At 40.1% G+C, this 20,435-nt stretch overlaps 10 protein-coding genes across 10 annotated transcripts; 6 read left to right on the forward strand and 4 right to left on the reverse strand. All coding sequences in view use genetic code 12, as the record gives it.

Annotated features, from left to right (window-relative positions):
• Window positions 1-12: 12 nt before the first annotated feature.
• On the forward strand, window positions 13-2,499 carry AKR1 (palmitoyltransferase; the record flags this gene model as incomplete). The annotated part of the gene is made up of 1 exon (XM_064919684.1): window positions 13-2,499. The coding sequence occupies one exon, from the start codon at window positions 13-15 to the stop codon at window positions 2,497-2,499; it is 2,487 nt and encodes an 828-aa protein (XP_064773594.1).
• Window positions 2,500-3,674: 1,175 nt separating this feature from the next.
• REX3 (RNA exonuclease) lies at window positions 3,675-4,946 on the forward strand (the record flags this gene model as incomplete). Its single annotated transcript, XM_064921643.1, has 1 exon — window positions 3,675-4,946. The coding sequence occupies one exon, from the start codon at window positions 3,675-3,677 to the stop codon at window positions 4,944-4,946; it is 1,272 nt and encodes a 423-aa protein (XP_064773595.1).
• A 646-nt stretch (window positions 4,947-5,592) lies between these two features.
• On the reverse strand, window positions 5,593-5,895 carry RJT20DRAFT_3186 (uncharacterized protein; the record flags this gene model as incomplete). Its single annotated transcript, XM_064919688.1, has 1 exon — window positions 5,593-5,895. The coding sequence occupies one exon, from the start codon at window positions 5,893-5,895 to the stop codon at window positions 5,593-5,595; it is 303 nt and encodes a 100-aa protein (XP_064773596.1).
• Window positions 5,896-6,135: 240 nt separating this feature from the next.
• On the reverse strand, window positions 6,136-6,675 carry RJT20DRAFT_135513 (major facilitator superfamily domain-containing protein; the record flags this gene model as incomplete). Its single annotated transcript, XM_064918408.1, has 1 exon — window positions 6,136-6,675. One exon carries the CDS (start codon window positions 6,673-6,675, stop codon window positions 6,136-6,138), a length of 540 nt encoding a protein of 179 aa, XP_064773597.1.
• Window positions 6,676-8,139: 1,464 nt separating this feature from the next.
• On the forward strand, window positions 8,140-9,744 carry PSA2 (Psa2p). Its single transcript, XM_064920302.1, has one exon. The coding sequence runs from the start codon at window positions 8,337-8,339 to the stop codon at window positions 9,714-9,716; it is 1,380 nt and encodes a 459-aa protein (XP_064773598.1). The 5' UTR covers window positions 8,140-8,336; the 3' UTR covers window positions 9,717-9,744.
• On the reverse strand, window positions 9,745-10,636 carry RJT20DRAFT_47708 (uncharacterized protein). Its single transcript, XM_064920301.1, has one exon. The coding sequence runs from the start codon at window positions 10,557-10,559 to the stop codon at window positions 9,774-9,776; it is 786 nt and encodes a 261-aa protein (XP_064773599.1). The 5' UTR covers window positions 10,560-10,636; the 3' UTR covers window positions 9,745-9,773.
• A 938-nt stretch (window positions 10,637-11,574) lies between these two features.
• MSH6 (mismatch repair ATPase) lies at window positions 11,575-15,528 on the forward strand. The gene has a single exon (XM_064920303.1). The coding sequence runs from the start codon at window positions 11,677-11,679 to the stop codon at window positions 15,514-15,516; it is 3,840 nt and encodes a 1,279-aa protein (XP_064773600.1). The 5' UTR covers window positions 11,575-11,676; the 3' UTR covers window positions 15,517-15,528.
• Window positions 15,529-16,158: 630 nt separating this feature from the next.
• RJT20DRAFT_128774 (uncharacterized protein) lies at window positions 16,159-17,107 on the forward strand. Its single transcript, XM_064917347.1, has one exon. It carries the CDS (start codon window positions 16,403-16,405, stop codon window positions 16,901-16,903), a length of 501 nt encoding a protein of 166 aa, XP_064773601.1. The 5' UTR covers window positions 16,159-16,402; the 3' UTR covers window positions 16,904-17,107.
• Window positions 17,108-17,181: 74 nt separating this feature from the next.
• RJT20DRAFT_3192 (uncharacterized protein) lies at window positions 17,182-17,517 on the reverse strand (the record flags this gene model as incomplete). The annotated part of the gene is made up of 1 exon (XM_064919694.1): window positions 17,182-17,517. The coding sequence occupies one exon, from the start codon at window positions 17,515-17,517 to the stop codon at window positions 17,182-17,184; it is 336 nt and encodes a 111-aa protein (XP_064773602.1).
• Window positions 17,518-18,859: 1,342 nt separating this feature from the next.
• On the forward strand, window positions 18,860-19,750 carry TYE7 (regulatory transcription factor TYE7; the record flags this gene model as incomplete). The annotated part of the gene is made up of 1 exon (XM_064919695.1): window positions 18,860-19,750. One exon carries the CDS (start codon window positions 18,860-18,862, stop codon window positions 19,748-19,750), a length of 891 nt encoding a protein of 296 aa, XP_064773603.1.
• Window positions 19,751-20,435: the final 685 nt, after the last annotated feature.

Raw genomic sequence — 20,435 nt, forward strand, 5'->3', positions numbered from 1 at the left:
ATCTTAGATAGAATGAGTAAAACAATTGAAGAAAAGACAGACGGAAATAGCGATTCAGCTACAGTTTCGGAACTGGCGCTCTCGGAAACTACAGTTGGCGATTCGATATCATCCAATGGAACTCTGGTACATCCACTGGAATCTGTAGAAACAACGACAGAAGCGAATTCCGAATCGGCCGCTACCCAAAAGTCGAACGGGACAGCAGTGGAAGAAACAAATGAGGAAATTTCCGCCGAGGAATCAAAAGGTTCATTGAAGAATGGTGTGGCGACAGGTTTGGGCTTGGAATTCAAGAACGGAACAAATGGAGACGTTGAAACTCCGAACCATTCTAATGGAGAAAATACTGAGGTCGACACCCAGTCTATAAAATCTACTGATGCGGTATTAGATACCAACAAAGACGACCTTGACCACATTTCAGGTGCTTCTAAAGAAGAACCAACGGAACAGGACTTGAATCCTGATTTGACCAAGTTTATGACATCATGTCAGGAAGGAAACTTGACCATTGTAAAACAATTGATCACGTCACAGAAAGTAGCCCCAAACGATACCTTCAGTGACAGAATCACTGGCTTGCATTGGGCTTGTATTAATAACAGACTTACATTGGTGAAGTACTTGATTGAAGTCGGCGCAGACCCCAACTTTTTGGGTGGAGATTTGAAGGCCTCACCATTGCATTGGGCCTGTAGAAATGGACTTGTTTACATTGTCGACTTCTTAATATCTCTGACTAATGCGGATCCTACGCTTAGAGATGCTCAGGCTTACAATGCCTTGCATTTAGCTGTACATAGCTCCAACATAACACTAGTGGTATACTTGTTACTCAGTTGTTGCGATGAGCACTCGAAGAAAAAGCTCTATATTGATGAACCAGACGGATGCAGCCGTACCTGCTTGCATTGGGCCGCTTATCAAGGCGATGTTTATACTATCAATGCCCTTTTGAAGTTTGGTGCTGATATCGCCAAAGTGGACGATACTCTCTTCCTCCCAATACACTGGGCATTCATGAAGGGACACAAAGTTGTGTTGAAATCGTTATTGGAAGCTGGATCGGATATCAATGCAAAGAATGACCAGGGAAAGAATACCTTTGATATTGCAAAGGATATGAATTGCTATGCTACGTGGATTAAAGTATTAAAAGAGGATGGTAGAGATGCAAAGTTTAATTGGGGAAAGAGATCTAGAATAATTCAACCAAAGCTTGGTAAAATATTAACATTCTTGTCCCCGTATGTGTTACTTCCAATAGTCTTCGCTATATGCTCATGGAGTGACGGCTTTGCTATCCCTAAGTTGTTCTTCTCACTCATTATCTTTGCTGGTGGACTCTACCTGGTTGCCAGATTTATAATTCCAACTTACCTACCAGAGGATAAAGCTGTGCCGAAATCTCCTCTCATGGCAGGCATTTTCTCTGCCACTTCATTCTGGGCTATCCTTGTTTGGCTCCATAATATCATCCCAGCTACTATTTTAAGCAATTTCATTGGCAACGTCATTTTAGCAGTTCTCATTGGCGTATTATCCTGGTCCTTCTTCAAAGCCATGTTTATTAACCCAGGATTTGTGCCCATTCCAGCCGACAATAGCATTATTCTCGCACAAGTTAAAGATTTGCTCAAGCTTGGAAAGTTCGACATTGATCATTTCTGTGTGAACACTTTCATTAGAAAGCCATTAAGATCGAGGTATTCCAAGCATAATAAGAAATTGGTTGCAAGATTTGATCATTACTGTCCATGGGTGTACAATGAAATTGGAGTCAGAAATCATAAGTTATTTATGACTTTCGTTTACTCCTTGAATTTAATTATTCTCACTTTTACCTACTTAACATTCAAATACTTCGACGAACTTGAAGATGGCTACGAATCAGAGGATGAGGGAATGTTTTGCCTGATCTTATCTGACGAACTTTGCTACGGATACAAAAACCACCATTTCCACTTCAATTTGTTGATATGGTGCTGGTTGCAATATATTTGGATTGTCTTCTTATGTGTTGTTCAAACTTTCCAAATCTTGAAAGGTGTCACTACTTTTGAATTCAGCACCTTAAACAATAGAATTCAAAACAGCTCCCGTTTCAACCACTCAACAGTTCCTAGAGATTTCGATGGCTTCAGTTCGCCTCCACCAACGGCGAATGGTCCCCACAGACATGATTCTGAATTGAAAGCATGCATGAATTTGATTGGGTTGGACCAGTTCCTCATAACTATCAAATTGAGTGTGACTTCGTTATTCTCCAGTGCCAACAGTTCTGATTCGAACGACTACACCTCGCTAAACAATATCGTCATTCCAACTGATTATGGAATGAAACAGAACTGGTTGGATTTCTGGGTTCTTGGTGACATTAGCTTCAGAAATGTTTTCTACTTACCAATCGAAGGTGAAAACAACTTGAACGGACAAGTCGTAGATTACTACAAGTTGTACGAATACCCAGCCAAAAAGCCAGAAGCATTGGTTTAGATATTATTGCTCCTATTCACATATCTCTTGATATACTTTAATTCACGCATTAATAATTCAAATTGAACAAAGATAAGAGTAATCATCTACTTTGTAATAAATATCATTTGAATATAGTTTTCACTCATGTACACTATAGAAAAGCAAACTCTAAAATCATTACTGAGAATGACTGGAGTTATTTCCACTATAGCGTAGTAGAATGAAGAAGTGAAAGCAACTTCACACCTGATTGCTGGTCGACGCATCACCAAAGGTCTCAATAGTCGCCCAGTCCCAGGATTTCAAAAGAAACCCAAAGGACTGCGTAACTTGTCAGACAGCCACTTATACCCACCCAATCCCAAGTCCTCCTAGAAGGCATGAAGAAGAGGGTAAAGATCATCGCTCCTTTTAAAATCTAGACTAAGAAACAAGTTCAAATTCCTGGATCATACTAAAAGGCAAACAAAACGTAGATGACCGGATTGCTGAGAATCACGGACAAGCTAAATTAAAGTCTCACTTTGAGGGTATAAGGGTATCTCACTCATCAACCAAGTTGGATTCAGTGGCTCTTTTGAAGAGTCAAAGAGGGACGTAAACTATAGAAATGATCCTATGAAGTACGTCGACAAAGAAAAAAATCTTAAAATCCATCTCAAAAAATCTGGCGCTCGATGCCCTTTTATACTTTTTTTTTGACACATTATGAGCCCTGTGGCATTACTTGATCGGGTAACTTGTATTTTAGCGAGACATTGAAATATTTCTATTTGGAAGACCTAATAATGATTAAAATGTGGAGTGGAAAGAGTGGTTCATTGTAGTAAGTTGGATTTTATAGGTTAATATACATTGTAGAATAATAGTTAGTGTTGGATAAAAGTTTGGAGATGTTCAAGACAGAATTGGCTAACGTGCTCTGTCCTGACGTCAAGGAAAACGGCGTTTGTAAAGTTGGTAATTGTACTTATAAGCATCCAAGTAAAGAAGAACTAGCGGGGTTGAAGCTGCAGCAAAAGTCTAACAATAAACGACCTGTCTCTGATGGTGATAATGGAGAAGGAAATACTAATGAAAAGAAGGAAAAAGATCCAGAAAACGATAGAAAGAGACAAAAAGTGGCGTCTGAGTCGGATTCTGACAACGGCAAGAACATTTGTAAGGAAAGAAGAAAATCCAGCTATAGAAGAATGATTGATCTGTTGACTGGGGTATACAAGAAAACATTCGAAGAGGCCCGCCTGGAAGCATTGGTACATGAAAAGAAGATCTACTTGCAATCAAATACACCAGAAGAATACCAAAAGAAGATCGAGGAATTTGTAAGTAGCAAGCGTGACCCCAAGTTATTCTTACCAAAGGATGTACCAAATCCTCCAGCATTGCTAGGGGATAGGAAGAAATATGTTATGGCACTTGCAGATGCTTATAAAAAGAAAAGTCCAGAAATGCAGACGCCATTATTGCACGCAATAGACGAGGAATACCAGATTGCATCTTCATCATCATCGGGTACGTACCTTGCCAGTATTAAGAAAGCTGTGTACTACGCACTTCACCCGGAGAAGAAGAAGGCGGAAGCACCAAAGACCGCTACCAGAGAACAGTATATGAAGGCCCTCAAGGAACTAGTAATACCGAAAGAAAAGCTCGAGAAGTATGGGTTCGTAATGAGTCCTCCAGAGGATATCAACCCTAACAAGAGTAGAAAATGCCATCGGTGTGACGCAGATTTCCGTATTGAAGAGCAGATGAATGAAGTAGAATGTCAATTCCACTCAGGAAAGATCAGGAGAAAGGATAAAGGTGTGAGGTATTACGAGTGTTGTCAAGAAATTGTTGGAGGCGGCGACACACAACCATGTAGTAAAGCAAAGCATCATGTGTTCTATTGGCAAAATAAAGAGGAAATGCATTGGTCAATTCCATTCCAGAGAACCAGCAAACTTTATGGTACAAGAGAGGATAGTTTGTTTGCCATAGGCATTGATTGTGAGATGGGATACACAACCAGAGGTCTGGAACTTTTGAGAGTTACTGCCGTCGATTTCTTCTCTGGTGAAGACGTCCTCGACATATTTGTTCGTCCGTTTGGAAAAGTAGTTGATCTCAATACCAGATACTCAGGAGTATCTGAAATCAGAGAAGATGCTGTTTCATTTTACGATATGCTTTCTCAACTAGGGGATATAATTGATGAAAACACCATTCTCGTGGGTCACGGTTTGGAGAATGATATGAATGCCATGAGGCTAATCCATGAAAAGATTATTGACACATCCATCTTGTACCCCAAACATAAGACTAGTCCAACATTCAAATGTAGTTTGAAGGACCTCGCATTCCAGTATTTAAGCAGAAACATTCAGATTGGAGAGCATGACAGTAGTGAAGATTCACTTGCTGCGAATGATATTGTGAAGTATTTCATCAATCAGGATCTCAAGAGGGGCAATGTATAGGTTCCGGCGAGATAAGCACTTTGCTAATTAAATGATGTATGCGAAAATATAGCTACTACAGGAGCTAGAATATTACTACAATTCATTTTCGTAACTATTATATATAGCATAATAACATCAAGTCATGAATTCATCGAATCATATGAAGCATTTCTCATTAAAGCATCAAAAGAATCAAAAAAAGTCAACGAAACGCTTCAATCAACGAGTTTCCTGGTTAACTTCTTGCTTCTTTCTATTTCTCGAAGCAATGTAAAAGAAGGGTCCAGAAAAAGAGTCAAAGGCCAGTCATAAGAGTCAAAGGCCAGTCATAAGAGTAAAAGTACCGCCTTCCCCCATTGAATCTACCATAGGTTGGAGAGCACCAACTCCTGCGGCACCAAGCAAACATCTCATGAGGTTTAAACAACTCGACGCCGCAGAAGCTTGTCCTGGGAACATGTCAACTAAGAGGGTAAAAACAGCAGCCAGAAAGGACATGGCACAGAAAGACAGGATAATCATTGAAATAAGAAGAGGTGCAGGTTGACCTTCTTTTCCAAACACCAACCAAATATCAAAATGAAAATCATGAAAAGTGCGTTGGGATAGGCCACAAATTGAAGTCTTGCTGTAAAGATATCAAATGGAGGTCTTTCCAGTGCATCTAATTGTTCATATTGCTTGTCATAGCATAAATATAGTCCAAAATTCTTCCAGAAACCAAAGAACCAATTAAGGTACCAATTCCATGTGCCAAATAGCAGAGACCGATCCGGATCCGTATTATCAGAAAGCCATATTTCGTCTCTAAAGACGTCGATAATGTTGTAAGTGACATTGTCCATGTGGTGAACTGCAAGCCAAGAGGCAATAAACAAAAGAAAACTTTCTTTTGGAAGAAAATCTTGAATGATCCTAAAATATCTATTGGCGCCAACTTTGCTAAGGAAGATAGGTCGTTATTCATTTTTTTTCTAAGGAATGGGAATTTGATAGGAATAGATTGATTTATTATTAGTTTTGGAGGGACCGATAAGTTTCCCACAATTTTTCGATTTGTTTCTGGCGAAATCAATGTCACAACAACCAAAGTAGCACATCCACCAATAGCCAAAAACACAAATATCCCCCACCAGCCATATGATGAAGCAATGTCAGCCCCAACAAGAGCACCGAAGCCCAGTCCAATTAGCTGAATGCCGCTAATCTAACCAACATAAGAACCTCTTTCAGCCCGAACGCATATGTCACCTATCACTCCACCACTTACCGCATTGATTGGTGCAATCGAAGCTGCCTGAAAGCAACGAAGCACTGCCAATAGCCAGTAAACGTTTGTTCTGGCAAGACCAACACAAGTTGCTACATAGCAGACCAAGCAAATAAATGCCAATGGTTTTCTACCGTAGGCATCTGCTAATGCTCCCACGAAGGAAGGTGTAACACCCTGGAATAAGAAATAAGCAACAACAGAAATATTGACAACACTTGCTGAAACGTCGAATTTTTGGGATAAAATAGGCAAAGCAGGGAAGTAAATTGAACTTGATAGAGCAGACCATATTCCTGAACAACTCATAATAAATACAATACTGTATTTTTCTGTAGGAGAGAGAATGGTAAATGGTACTTCATCAGACTCCATTTCACTTCTTGGTTTTGCAGTCGATTCAAGATCAATCTGTGAAGTAGTAATTTCGTTCGCTTCCGCTTCGAGGGTGGTTTCTTTTTCTTTTTCGTTTTCCATGATGGTTTTGGTACATACCTAGGATAACCTTAAATGTTTTCATGTCGAGAATTCGTGGTTTTATAGGTATCAATGGATGTCTTCCTAAACATATGAAGTTCTTAAATTTCTTCCATTTCCGACTTCCGACTGAGTATTAAGGTACCAATTGTCACTAAATTTGGTCTGGAACGAATTTCTCCGAGAAATAGATGATCAGCTACTCAAGATACGAAATCTGACACGGAAAAATATGCTCCTGATCTGTTCCTAACCGTTTATTCGGATAACTATTTAATCCTTTGGACCTTCCTTTGACCGTTGAAAAAGGCCGGATCTCAAAAATCGTTTCGGCCTTATCGTAATTACGCTTTTGACATTTCCCAGATGCGGCTGTACCTCCGTGAACAAATCAATCTGAATTATATGAAATTGTGTTCAAGAAGATCAGATGGCGTTTATTGGTTACCCACATCTGGAAAATACAACCGAAGTATTCTAGACTTACTTATTCGTATTCTACAGATGTAGTGAATCTAATTTTAGACAGAGTTCACGGGTAATGTTCTATCACAGAGTTTTCTCCGTAGAAAGATCGAAACGGAATATGGTTCCTTTTTCGAGAAAATGTCAGATTCAGTTACCATGGAGACTAACTGGGAAAATTAACCGGGCAGATGAAGTATTTTAGCGATAACTTTAAGGAATAAGTTTCATAATGTTCTTCATTGACATTTTTTATGTGGAATGTAGCATAATAGGAATATAATTGTTCTTATGTATTTAGGTATCCGAGTATCTGGCAGGTGATCAAAATGGAAGTGGAGTCCTCATGTGCAAATGCTGCCCAGCCAATGGCCAATAAAATATCAAGCTATGCTTCTTCTTCGATCTATTCTTAGAAGCTACTGTCACCTCTTATAGAATATCCTACACCCATGCAGCATGTACTTTGTCAGTAAGGAATAGTCTATGCATGAGACGATTCGCTGGCGTATGGACATGCCCTATTATATGGATTGAGGCATTGACCACGCGATATCATACAACATTTGAAATACTACTAACTGTCTAGGTGCAAGGTCTCACAGTATTATTCTCAGAGTAAGAAATATCTAGAATATCTACTCAAACATCTTAATACATTTCACTACTATAGCTTTCATTCCCATGGCCCCAAAGGCACCATACCGTGTCCTCATTATATGTATAACCGCATGTGCAGTACAATTGCAACATTCGTACAGTTGGATCAAACATAGTACATACACACCATGCTTATAGGTCATACGTCACATCCCGAACAATTCATGAACATCACTCTTCCGCCCAGCAACAGCTACTAACCAAAATAATGGGCCACAAAAATAGCCCATTCAAATGAGCAATTCATACCCACCCCCCTCCACCCCCTCAGTCCCACATTCCAATAAGTACACTTCGTCTCCACCTATAACAGTATGACGGAAGGGACACAGTACCGCATATCGACCCAATTCGGATGATCAGATTTAGGGATGGTGATAAAAAATAAACCCTATACCCATTGGCTTTTGTCTCCGTGGCCCGATCGGTGGGTTTGTGTAGGATAGATGCAAGAGTATAAGAAGAAGATGAATAAGTTCAAGATGAGCCCACCAGAAGCTGGTTAATTCTTGATATCAAATCTTTCTTTAGCAAAAATGACAATTAAAGCAGTGATCTTGGTCGGTGGTGAAACCACCGGAACCAGGTTTAGACCTCTTTCCATGGAATCACCAAAGGTGTTGTTCCCAATCTGTGGTAAGCCATTGATATCACATATCGTAGACAACTTGGTAAGTCAATTGCTGGATGTCGAGCCATTGGAGATCCTTTTGCTTGGATTTTTCAAGGACCCCTCGAAATTCGATGATTACGTCAATTCGGCTCGCAAGGAACACCCTTCAGTGAAGAAGATTAAATACCTTTCGGAGCCTCACTCAATGGGCACGGCAGGTGGTCTTTACTACTTCAGAGATGAGATCTTCGGTGATACTTCTTGTGAAAAGATCTTGGTAATCCATGGAGATGTTGTCTGCAACTATCCTTTCAAGCAATTGATCGAATTCTACGATTCCGAAAAGTCTAGTGCTGTTATCTTAGGAATTGACCCTGTACTTTTGATGAACAATTTCCAGAACACCAAACAGATCCAGAATCAAAGTTCGTACTTGACATATGATAAGGACAAGATTTTCAACTTATATGGTACTATTTTTGCTGATAAGGATAGCAATGAGGTGGTTCATTACATTGAAAAGCCCACATCAAAACCTTCCAATCTCACCAATGAGACCTCCTACAATATTTTGCTCAATGGTGGTGTATATGTCTTCAACAGAGATGTCCTTAGTGAGTTGGAAACAGCTCACGTTCGCCTTGAAGACCCTGCAACTCATTTTGAGTTCCATGATGATCTCGAAGAGGATGACCAGGATATCAAGAGCATCTCTTTGGAGTTGGATATTTTGAGATCGCTACCATCTACTCCCAACACAAAGTTTTCCACCTTCAAATCGAACAGTTACTGGTATCAATTGAAGACTCCTATCTCAGCTCTATTAGCTAACAATTTCTTTTTGGAGCAGAAATTGCAAAAGGATAGTAAAGCTTTACAGACACCTTCGGTTAACATTGTTCCACCAGTTTTATCTCTTGGAACATGTTTGGATGTTTCTCAAAATTATAAGATTGGTCCAAACGTTTCAATTGGTAAAAATGTCATCATTGGAAACGGTGTTCGTATCACCAACTCCATCATCGCTGATAACGTGACAATTGGTGACAACTCCTTTGTGTCAAACGCAATTGTATCTGAGGGTGTCAAGATCGGAAAGTGGTGTAGGATTGAAGGAACTATCACAAAGACAACAATTAGCAACGATCATGCTGGAATTAGTGATGGCTATTTCAAGTTGATCAACAACATTGTAATCTTAGGCAAGAATACTGTGGTTCAGAACCAATGCTTTGTCTACAACTCAATAGTATTGCCACACAAGGAGATCAAATCCGATATAAAATATGAAATTGTTATGTAATGTTCTATAATATTGTTTCCTTGAAGCTATTGAAATGTGAAACTGCTTTGTCCAAAATTATATAGGAACCTTAAATCTTGAGTTTTTGTATTCCGAATTGGCTCTATTGCAAGTAGAAGAACGTCCACGACGACAATACAAGGTACCGTTCAAGGGCAAGTCAATTTTGATTGTTTCGTAGTGTTTCCCATCAAAGTCATGTTTAACCTTTTGGAAACTACAAGCGTCAGGAATTTCAACAATCTTTTCGATCATTGCCTCGATATCGTTCTCTTCCATCTTTACTTGAGCAATTTCTTGGTATCCAATCAAGCATTCAATTGAATAATCCAAATTTTCAAAATTGTAGAACTTGGTATCTTTGAATTTATCATTCTTCTGCAACTCTAATTCAATCTTAGTTTCTAGTTGCTTTTGAATAGTATCAGACGTCTCGTGGACAAGTACATGAATATTTGGTGTTGGCTGTAGAACCGACTTGTACTTGTTGTTTGTGTTTATTCTGCATTCAGACGCTTCGTATTGCTTGGTGATATATTTGATATCCTTTAGAAAGTAGCGAATGACTGTATTTTCAATGCATTCTCTATCAGAATTGATTTTATCATTACTTACGTGCATGGGAGAACGGTTGCTAGAGACCAAGGTTAAGTATTCTTCATAGGACTTGTATAATAACTGGGAGATGAGCCGCCGATCATGAGTTCTTGACGTGATTTCAAGAATCGGCTTGTCATACCATGATAACTGGCGGGGAGGATTTGAAGAGGGCGGCGTAGCAAGGACAAGGCTTAGAAGAGCTGATACTAGAAGGAAGGAGGGAATGGAACCTATTGGGAGCATTTTATTCAGATTATTTAAAGAGAGGAGAGGTTGTAGAAAATCGAATAGTGGTGTTTTAAACGCACACAGTATATAGCCTTTGTCGATTATTCCCGCCCAGAGTTTTCCAATACGAAAGCCGCTGACAGTATCGCAAATAAGATCAAGACACAATTTACAACTCCAGTATGAGACCAAATAAGAATTACAGCAAAAGGGAACTAACATCAAGTGAGAATTCGTACCGAGTCAGAACTCACAAACCAAATAAGACCCCAATCAAATAAGACCTCATACCAAGTATAAACCAAATAAGAACCCGGAACTAAAAAGGAATTCACATCCGAATATCAACTCACACCCATAAAAGACTCACACACAAGAACAACTCACACTCCAAAACTTGTCTCCAGAACTCACAACAATTGATACCTGTCACCCAAATACCAACTCATACACCAAAGTTTCTCTCCAGAACAATTTATACCCCACGCCACCTAAAATCCCATTATTGCAACCTTATTGCAACCCCATCGGTGCAACCCCATTATTGAACCCACATTATTTATTGCAAGACCATTATTTATTGCAAGACCATTATTTATTGCAACCCCATCGGTGCAACCCCATTATGGCACCCACATATGGCACCCACATATGGCACCCACATATGGCACCCACATTATTGCAACCCCATTTCGCACCCACATTATTTATTGCAAGACCATTATTTATTGCAACCCCATCGGTGCAACCCCATTATTGCAACCCCGTTATGGCAACCACATTATTGCACCCATCACAACCAGCTGCAAAAAACTGGCTGCTCCAAAAAACAGCCGCTGCCACAAACAAAATAGTCCTCTCTTACACACACACTTTTCAAACACACTTATACACACTCCTACGAACGCGCTCACCTCACAAAAAATATTTCGTGACAAAAAAAACGCGCTTCTTTATACAGGAACGTCCATACTCTCCCTTAACTATGTGGCTTCTGTTTGTTGGTGTAAGATAAAGAAATGGTGATGTTGTTCTTTCTGTAGGTGTTGTTATATCTGGTGGATCATTATAGTAAAAGACTCGTTGGAACGCCGGAAAACTCATTTTCAGCTCACAAGAAGCGGAAACCAAAATGTCCCAGAAAATCCGGAAACCATCGACCCCCTTAAAATCATCAGCCAGTGGTTCTGGCGTGAAGAATAGCGGCGGAACGTCATGTGGAAAACTCAAACAGCAGTCTTTGATGGCCTTCTTCAAGCCAGCATCAGCAAAACCAGCATCAGAGACAAAATCGGAGAAGCCAAGTGATCAACCGGCTTCTTCATCGCCATTAAAGGCCAAATCAGAAAAATCCGTCAAGGAAGAGAAACAGAAACAGCAACAAAAACAGAAGCCATCTTCAAAAGTCTCTAAAAAGACTACCAATGAAGAAGATTTCTTGGAAAGTGAAAGCCCAAGCGATAAGGAGAATGATCAACTCATGGATGCGGTTAATGATACCAACGAATTAGAAACAGATACTCCGTTGTCATCCGAAACCGGTACAACTCCACTGAGAACCCAAAAACCAAGAAATGCCAGTATTCCAAAGTCTTCTCCACCCCCAGAAGCTAGAAGAGAGAAACAAAATAGCAGTAAAAAGGGAGATACGAAACCATTACATGAGAGAAACACAAATCTCGATCTGAGTCCTCTCGTGAAACGTCGTTCTGCCTCACGTTCAGTGAGCTATGCCGAAACTGATAGTGAAGATGAGGACGAGCAGGTCATGTCTTCATCTAGAAAAAGAAGAAAGGTTGTAGACAGTGAAGATGATGAAGATGAAGATGATTTTAAGCCAGTAGAAGATGATGACGATGATGACGATATGAGCGATTTCATCGTAGAAGATGATAAAGAAGAAAGTGAAATTGAAGTTGACGATGACGATGATGCTGATGTCGTTGGCGATGATGAAGATGAAATTCGTCATAAGCCTTCCAAGAAATCGAAAAGTTCAAACAAATCCACTCCCAAAAAAGAGTCTTCCAGCAGTACAAGCAACAATGCTTTGGGTAACAAATTCAAGGCCGGTTCAGCCTACACGGCCACACCATCTGTATCAAAGACTAAGCCAATTACTCTGTCTAAATCCCCGCCAAAGAAGAACTTCGCAAAAGAGAATGAAGAGAGATACCACTGGCTTGTGGAAATCAGAGATGGTGAAAAGAGAACAATTGACCATCCTGAGTATGACCCTAGAACATTGCATGTACCACAGTCTGCCTGGTCCAAGTTTACTGCTTTTGAGAAGCAGTACTGGGAGATTAAGTCTAAGATGTGGAACACAGTAGTGTTTTTCAAGAAGGGTAAATTCTACGAATTGTACGAAAATGATGCTGTTATTGCCAATACCGAATTCGATTTGAAGATTGCAGGAGGTGGAAGGGCCAATATGAAATTAGCTGGTATTCCAGAAATGTCTTTTGAATATTGGGCTAAGGAATTCATTAGCCATGGCTATAAAGTTGCAAAAGTTAACCAAGTTGAGACTTTGCTTGCCAAAGAGATGAGAGGAGGCTCGACCAAAGAAGAGAAGATTATCAAGAGAGAATTAGCTGGAGTATTAACAGGAGGTACATTGACAGATTTAAACATGATCAATGATGACATGGCAGTTTATTGTTTGAGTATAAGAGAAGAAATCTTGGATGATGGTTCAAAGGTGTTTGGTGTTGCCTTCGTAGACACTGCTACCTCCGAATTGAGTTTTATCGAATTTACAGATGACGCCGAGTGCACCAAGTTAGACACCTTAATAACACAAGTGAAGCCAAAAGAGATATTATGTGAAAAGAACAATTTGTGTTCAATTGCTGTGAAGATTCTCAAATTCAATGCTCAAGGACACCAGATCTGGAATGATTTGAACCCAATCACCGAGTTCTGGGACTACGATACGACTTTGGAGCACTTGGTTAAAGCAAAATACTATGAAGCTGAGGATTTGGATGACTACTCCAATTTTCCACCCACCCTAGTTGATTTCAAAGACAACCATAAAGTTGCATTTTCTGCGTTTGGAGGTCTTTTATACTACTTGAACTCTTTGAAGTTAGATAACAGTATAATGACTTTAGGCCATGTTTCTGAATACAATATATCGAAACAAGCCAACACTCACATGCTTCTTGACGGTATTACTTTGAACAACTTGGAGATTCTCAATAACTCATTTGATGGCGGGGACAGAGGCACTTTGTTCAAATTAATAAACAGAGCGTCAACACCCTTCGGGAAGAGAGCATTGAAGAACTGGGTGTTACATCCTCTTATGAAGATTAACGATATTAATGAAAGGTATGATTCGATTGATTATTTAATGAATGATGGATTGGAATTGAGAACCATTTTGGAGCAAGGGTTGGGTTCTTTACCAGATTTAGAGAGACTTTTGGCCCGCATTCACAGTAAGGCATTGAAGTTTAAGGACTTTTTGAAGGTGATTGAAAGTTTCGAAAGCATTTCTAATTTGGTAAATCAATTGACCGACTTCACGGCGGAGAAATCCGGTGCATTATTTAAATACTTAAGTAGTTTTCCTGAAGAGTTGCAGTCAATAGTTAAAGAGTGGGAAGATGCATTCGACAGAGAAGAAGCAAAAAAAGACGTGATAGTACCCAGTCAGGGTGTTGACTCAGAGTTTGATGACTCTCAAGAAAAGATGAAAAACTTAGAGGGCCAGTTAGAACAGCATTTGAAGGACTACAAGAAAACTTTCAAATCACACGAAATCGTTTACAGAGATTCAGGAAAGGAAATATTTTTAATCGAGTTCCCAAACAAGTTGGTTAAGCAAGTTCCAAATGACTGGCAACAAATGGGATCTACTTCCAAGGTTAAGAGATACTGGTCCCCAGAAGTCAAGCAAATTGTTAGAGAATTGATGGAACAACGTGAACTACACAAGATGGTTTGTGAGACCTTGAAAGGACGCATGTACGATAGGTTTGATGCTCATTACACCACATGGCTACAGACAACAAGGGCCATTGCAAACATCGATTGTTTGCTTGCTTTAACAAGAACATCTGAAACCATTGGTTATCCATCTTGTAGGCCTGAATTTATTGAGTCAGAGAAGGGGCATATCGAGTTCAAAGATCTTAGACATCCTTGCTTCTTAGCTTCCAGAGAGTTTATTCCTAATGATGTCTGCTTAGGAGGCTCTGAACCAAACTTTGGATTATTGACTGGTGCCAATGCTGCTGGTAAGTCTACTCTCATGAGGACGACAGCTTTGGCCGTTATTTTGTCTCAAATTGGTTGTTACTTGCCATCGTCATACGCAAAATTAAGTCCAGTAGACAAGATCATGACAAGATTAGGTGCTAACGACAACATCATGCAAGGAAAATCCACATTCTTTGTTGAGTTGTCGGAGACGAAGAAAATTTTGAGTAACGCTACCCCAAAGTCTTTGGTTATTTTGGATGAATTGGGAAGAGGTGGTTCTAGTAGTGATGGATATGCCATAGCAGAATCTACATTGTACCATTTGTCAACACACGTTCAATCGTTGGGTTTCTTTGCAACACACTATGGTACGTTGGGCTTGTCTTTCCAAAGTCATCCACAAATCAAACCTCTCAGGATGGCCATTGTCATAGACAACCATTCCAGAAACATCACATTCTTGTACAAGTTGGAAGAAGGTACTGCTCCAGGATCATTTGGTATGAACGTTGCTTCGATGTGCGGAATATCAGACAATATCGTAGATAAGGCAGAAGTGGCCGCCAAGCAATACGAACAAACCTCGAAATTAAAGAAGACCAACGATGCTGGGACCCTTGGCTTGGGATTGCAGAGTGACTTTTCGTGGTTTTCACAGGACAAAACAAAGGCTTTGGCAGAGGATATTTTGAAGTATGACGAGGAAGTGAAACAGGGGGCTCTCAGCAATATTTTCAAAATGATAGATAATCTTTGACGTGTACTATAACATCGTTTTAGTTAGAAATGTAATAATATTTGAAAATGAATTTGTTCCAAGACAGTTTTTAGAAACACGGGCCCTGATAATAAGGATGGAGGTAGCAGTGTGAAGGGGTCTACAAGCTGTATCGAATTGCCCATAAATGCTACCTTCATCCACACGGCATCCGTAGCTGCAAAGATAAACGAAACCAGAGCGAAGAACGAATTCACTTCCCAATGGGTCGATTCCAGTTTGTCTTGGCTGCTGGAGGCTAGTTGGTAAGGCATTTCGTTAACGCACTATTACAAGCACAATTCCGGTACTACAAGGTGTTCTATTCAACTCTACCCCACCGTCCAAAACAACACCACAACCCGATTTGCCAACCATCTACGTAAACGCAGTAGCACCACTTCACCGTCAAAATCCCCATTGTCTCTGTCCACTTCCTCTAAATTTAACTCCCCACTATCCATCCCACCCAAGTAGCTGCTAAATCCTGCATCACGTGATTCTCCTCAAAGTGTTCCAACCACTGAGACCTTTGCTATTACGTAAGCTCGACCCTGTCCTAACCTTCCCTCCCCACGATCATGTCATTTTACCTCTCATTATGGGACCACCTCTAAGACGGGTGTAACCAGTGGCAACCATTGTAATTGTTGGCTGTAAAAATTACAATTGAGTATATGTTTTCTTTCTAGAAGGTATATATATTTCCATATAGTAAACTTGACTTTTGCAGGATAGCGTAGAAAGTACCGTTTGTTCGTATAACCCCCTTGAATTTCCATCGTTAGCCCAACTTTCCAGGTAATTCAGATCGTATATTGCTATTGCTGGTACAGATTGTTCGTAAACACCGTTTGAGAACCCAACATCTTCCATATCTTCCATAATGCTTACCAAATTAGGATTGAACACCACCGTTCCATACCACTTCTTGTTCTACTCAGTGGTCTTTGGAGGAACTTCGTTCTACTCGTATGTGGTTTCGCCAATTGTGTTCAAGAAGTTGCCTAGAGAGCAATTCAGCAGCTTGCAAACCACCGTCTTCCCATACTACTTCCTCACCCAGAGTGTTGCCCCAATTGTATTGGCATTGACTTCGCCATTGAAGCTTTGTCCTTTCACCATTGGATTGTTTGCTGCTTCCTCATTGGGTGGATTGGTCAACTACTTGTTCTTGCTTCCACGTACTCATGCCATCAAGGAGAAGAGAGACAAGTTGCACGCCGAAAAGGCCGATAAGACCGAATCTGGCGAACACACTGAAGAGTATGCTTCTTTGACCAAGCAATTCGGTGCTTACCACGGTCTGTCTCTTCTTGCTAACTTGGTTTCTGTCGCAACCCTTGGTTTCTACGGTCTCCTTTTGGCTAAGCGTTTAATTAAGTAAAGAAACTAGTCAGAACTGACAGTTCTATTGTACATACTACTGTTACGATGTCAAAATTGAACCCAATGGGTTTCTTCAATGACCGAACAGCCCTACAGAATCTGAAAGTTCTACTGTGAATAGCTAGTATTATGGCCGTATATGTAAACTTGGACCTAAATACTTAAATACTTTGATGAAATACAATGTCTATTATACAAGGAAATGAAGTCGAAATGAAGTCGTTAATAAGATTTTGAATTACCGTCTCGTCATATAGCCTAACCTAGGCAAATTTCTTACTGTTCCTTCTTCTCGAGTGCTGCCTTCTCAAGAGCAATCTCTTCGGCGTAAACCTGAGGATAAAGGACAAACAAAAGAACGTAACCCACGATCACAACATCGATACCAAACAAAGTGAAGTAGAACAACAGCCTAAGTCTTGGAAGGTATGGGTTAAGAACTAACTGTCTCATAATCCAAGCATAGTGAAAAATGATGATGACCATCACCACAAATGAATAGAGAGCAAAGCGCACATCCTTAAAGAATTTGGGGGTGAGATACTCCTCAAAAAGGGTCTTTGGGGCGTTCTTAGTGGCTGGAGTCTTTGGGGCTTGGACTTGGTCGCTCATCGTAATACTAAGCTGTGAATTGGTAAAATGTGGAGAACTGTGTTACCCATCCATTGAAACCATCATAATTTTTCACTAAGGAGAAGAGATGAGACTAAAAGAGCAACATGACATATGCGACAACAATGCGACACTAATCCTTTGCGACACTAATAGTGACACTGTTTTTCAATGTAGTACTATTTTCATTATTTTCATTATTTTCAATATTTTCACAGCTCGTCCTCCTGGGGCTGCCTAGGGACCATGGTACAGTCCCAAGGGCCCCTCCCCTCTTAGATTCCGCTTACGATACCGTTTAAGTCAGGTATGCGTCCATGGACTGAGAAAATACTGGCAGAAATCTTACGATCGTATATCGATATTGTTGACACAGTATAAAATATCCAGCATACAGGGAAGATAGTATCACCACTATGTAGTGTCTATGTGAAGTAAGGTTGCAGCATAACGCAGAAATTGATTTAAAGTGTTGAAGCGCATGCTAGTGTAGGTGAAAATAAGGGCGGGATCCGGTCATTAGTAGTTTAATGTTGACGCTGATCGATGGATAGGGAATTTGCAAGCAGAGAACAGCAGGGAATTTTCATGGGGGGGTGAGGGAAAGGTACGAAAAAAGCCCGTTTGCACACATGGCCCAAGGAATTTATCGAAGGTTATTGTGCGTGTACTGCGCCGAGCCAGGAGTCAAGAACTCCAAGCAAGTATGCCTATTAGCACCCAAGCATAGTTCGCTGCCCTTGAACGAACGCATTTCGGAACCGATGGCACTACCATACATATGAAAGCAATCAACACCGATGCGATATTAAAATTGGGACCGACCAAATTCAACTCGAAATTTCATATAGTTCCCGGATTTATCCACACGTTTCCAAACAAGTGCTAAGATCTATCGGTGTCGAGCTGCCATATTTTTCTTCCCCTACAGCATTATGGTTCCATTTTCTCTCCTAGGATCCTACTTTTTCCGCGCTCATCAACACCTCGGAAGTCCGATCTAAAAATGATACTCACGAAAAATTCACAAAAATGATATAGGATTTTCCGAAAGCTGCTCACTATTCCTGCACTGCGATATCAAATGACCTGATAATGTATAAGCGAACGGCTTAGAATCCTAAATAGGGAGCCAAAAGTAAGGTGATACACGTAAGGTAAATTACACATTCTAGAGCATAAGGGCCTCCAACTGAAGGAAATGATAATTTTCAAGGTTATTTAAGTAACGATAATCCGAAGGGGATGAGTTTTGGCAGCAATTTGTCATTACTACACCAAGCAATAAATCAAACCTGGATACAGTACAGTATCCATAAAGTATATACCAATTATTCATACAATGAACCAACGCGACGGATCCGATCTTCTTAACGAAGTGTTCTTCAATATTAACTCGGCTCCCTTGTCGCCGGTGGCAAGTAACGAGGTTGAAGATCAAACGTGGCTCAATGAGTTGCTTACTAAGTCAGCTCCAATAACGACTTCAAATAGCTTTTCAGATTTGCCTAATGTGCCTACGTACCTTATGCAAAAGCATTCTGGTCAACCCATAGATTTCACTAAGTACTTCGATAACGACAGTATATTTAGCACCGATGAATTTGGTTCCAGCTCGGAAACTTCCGTGGCCAATAGCCCAAAGGTCAAGAAAGAGCCCATTCAAGACGAAAAGGTCACAGACTTTGCAGCCTTAGATCAAAAATTGCAACAAATTCGTTCTATTAATGATTGCACCCCTAAGTCCCTCGAGTCAATCTTTGATACAAAAGATATCTTGAAGGACGAAAATGATGTTAAAAATGTCATAAAGTCAGATGCTAACTTGGTGAACAACAAACAGGTTCATCCAATGACTGACAAACCTGAAGTGAAGAAACCTGCTAAAAGAAGGAGAGTACCAAGAAAGAGATTGACAGACACACAGAAACAAGCACACAATAAAATAGAAAAGAAATACAGAATTAATATCAACGCTAAGATTGCTGGCTTACAAAAGATAATTCCATGGGTAGCCTTAGAGAGGACCGCCTTTGAAACTGGTAAGAATGAAAGCGACGATGAAGACGTCAACGGTAACTGCAGCAGATTGAACAAATCAATGATACTAGAGAAGGCTACAGATTACATCTTGTATATGCAACAAAATGAGAAGAGGATTATTGAAGAGAATAGAATTCTCAAGAGCGAATTAGCTCGCCTTGGTGGTAACTTCAACAACTTGTCCACATAACCTCAAAACACACGAAGACACGAATCTTGACACGAAAACAGGTTTATCTGGAATAACACTATATATAGATAATTAGAGATTTTTTTCAGGGTGTGCACTCTTTTATCACGCCCTTTGGTTTTATTTTTGGAGAGTTTTACACGTATAGACGTACATTATAGTTCTTCAGTGTACATTAATATAATTCATTAATATATTTGAGAAACACGATACTATCTGAAATTGGCTGCACAAACGACACCCTGTCTGACTCTATTTTGACAGTAGCATCCCAGAATAATAATCCGGTCACGTAGTCATAGTCCGATCTGGAATAGCGTTACTTTGTTTTTCTTTCGACGGCCCCATCGTTCATAAGCGAAATGGTTCTAAAAAGCTTAGCACGGATTTACATCACCGGTACTTTTGCGGCAATCGGTGAGAAAATTATTTTGTTCTATTTGCATTCATTATTCTTCGGAATAACTGTCATGTACTGTATACCAATGACACATTTTAAAGCACAGGCTGCAGCTGCAGTTATGCCGTTTGTTCGAGGGTGTTTTTGCCGTTAGCTTTCTTTGCTGCTACAGATGCAACTGTAAGAAAAAGAGCTGAAGATTTTTGTTATGTCTTGGTTAAGCCTGTGCATCTCGTCTCCAGGTGATAAACTCCTTTAAATACAAGGTGTTACCCTAACGGAAGG

Source organism: Scheffersomyces xylosifermentans (genome assembly GCF_036884685.1).
Source record: "Scheffersomyces xylosifermentans strain CBS 12540 chromosome Unknown RJT20scaffold_5, whole genome shotgun sequence".
Taxonomy (NCBI): Eukaryota; Fungi; Ascomycota; class Pichiomycetes; order Serinales; family Debaryomycetaceae; genus Scheffersomyces; species Scheffersomyces xylosifermentans.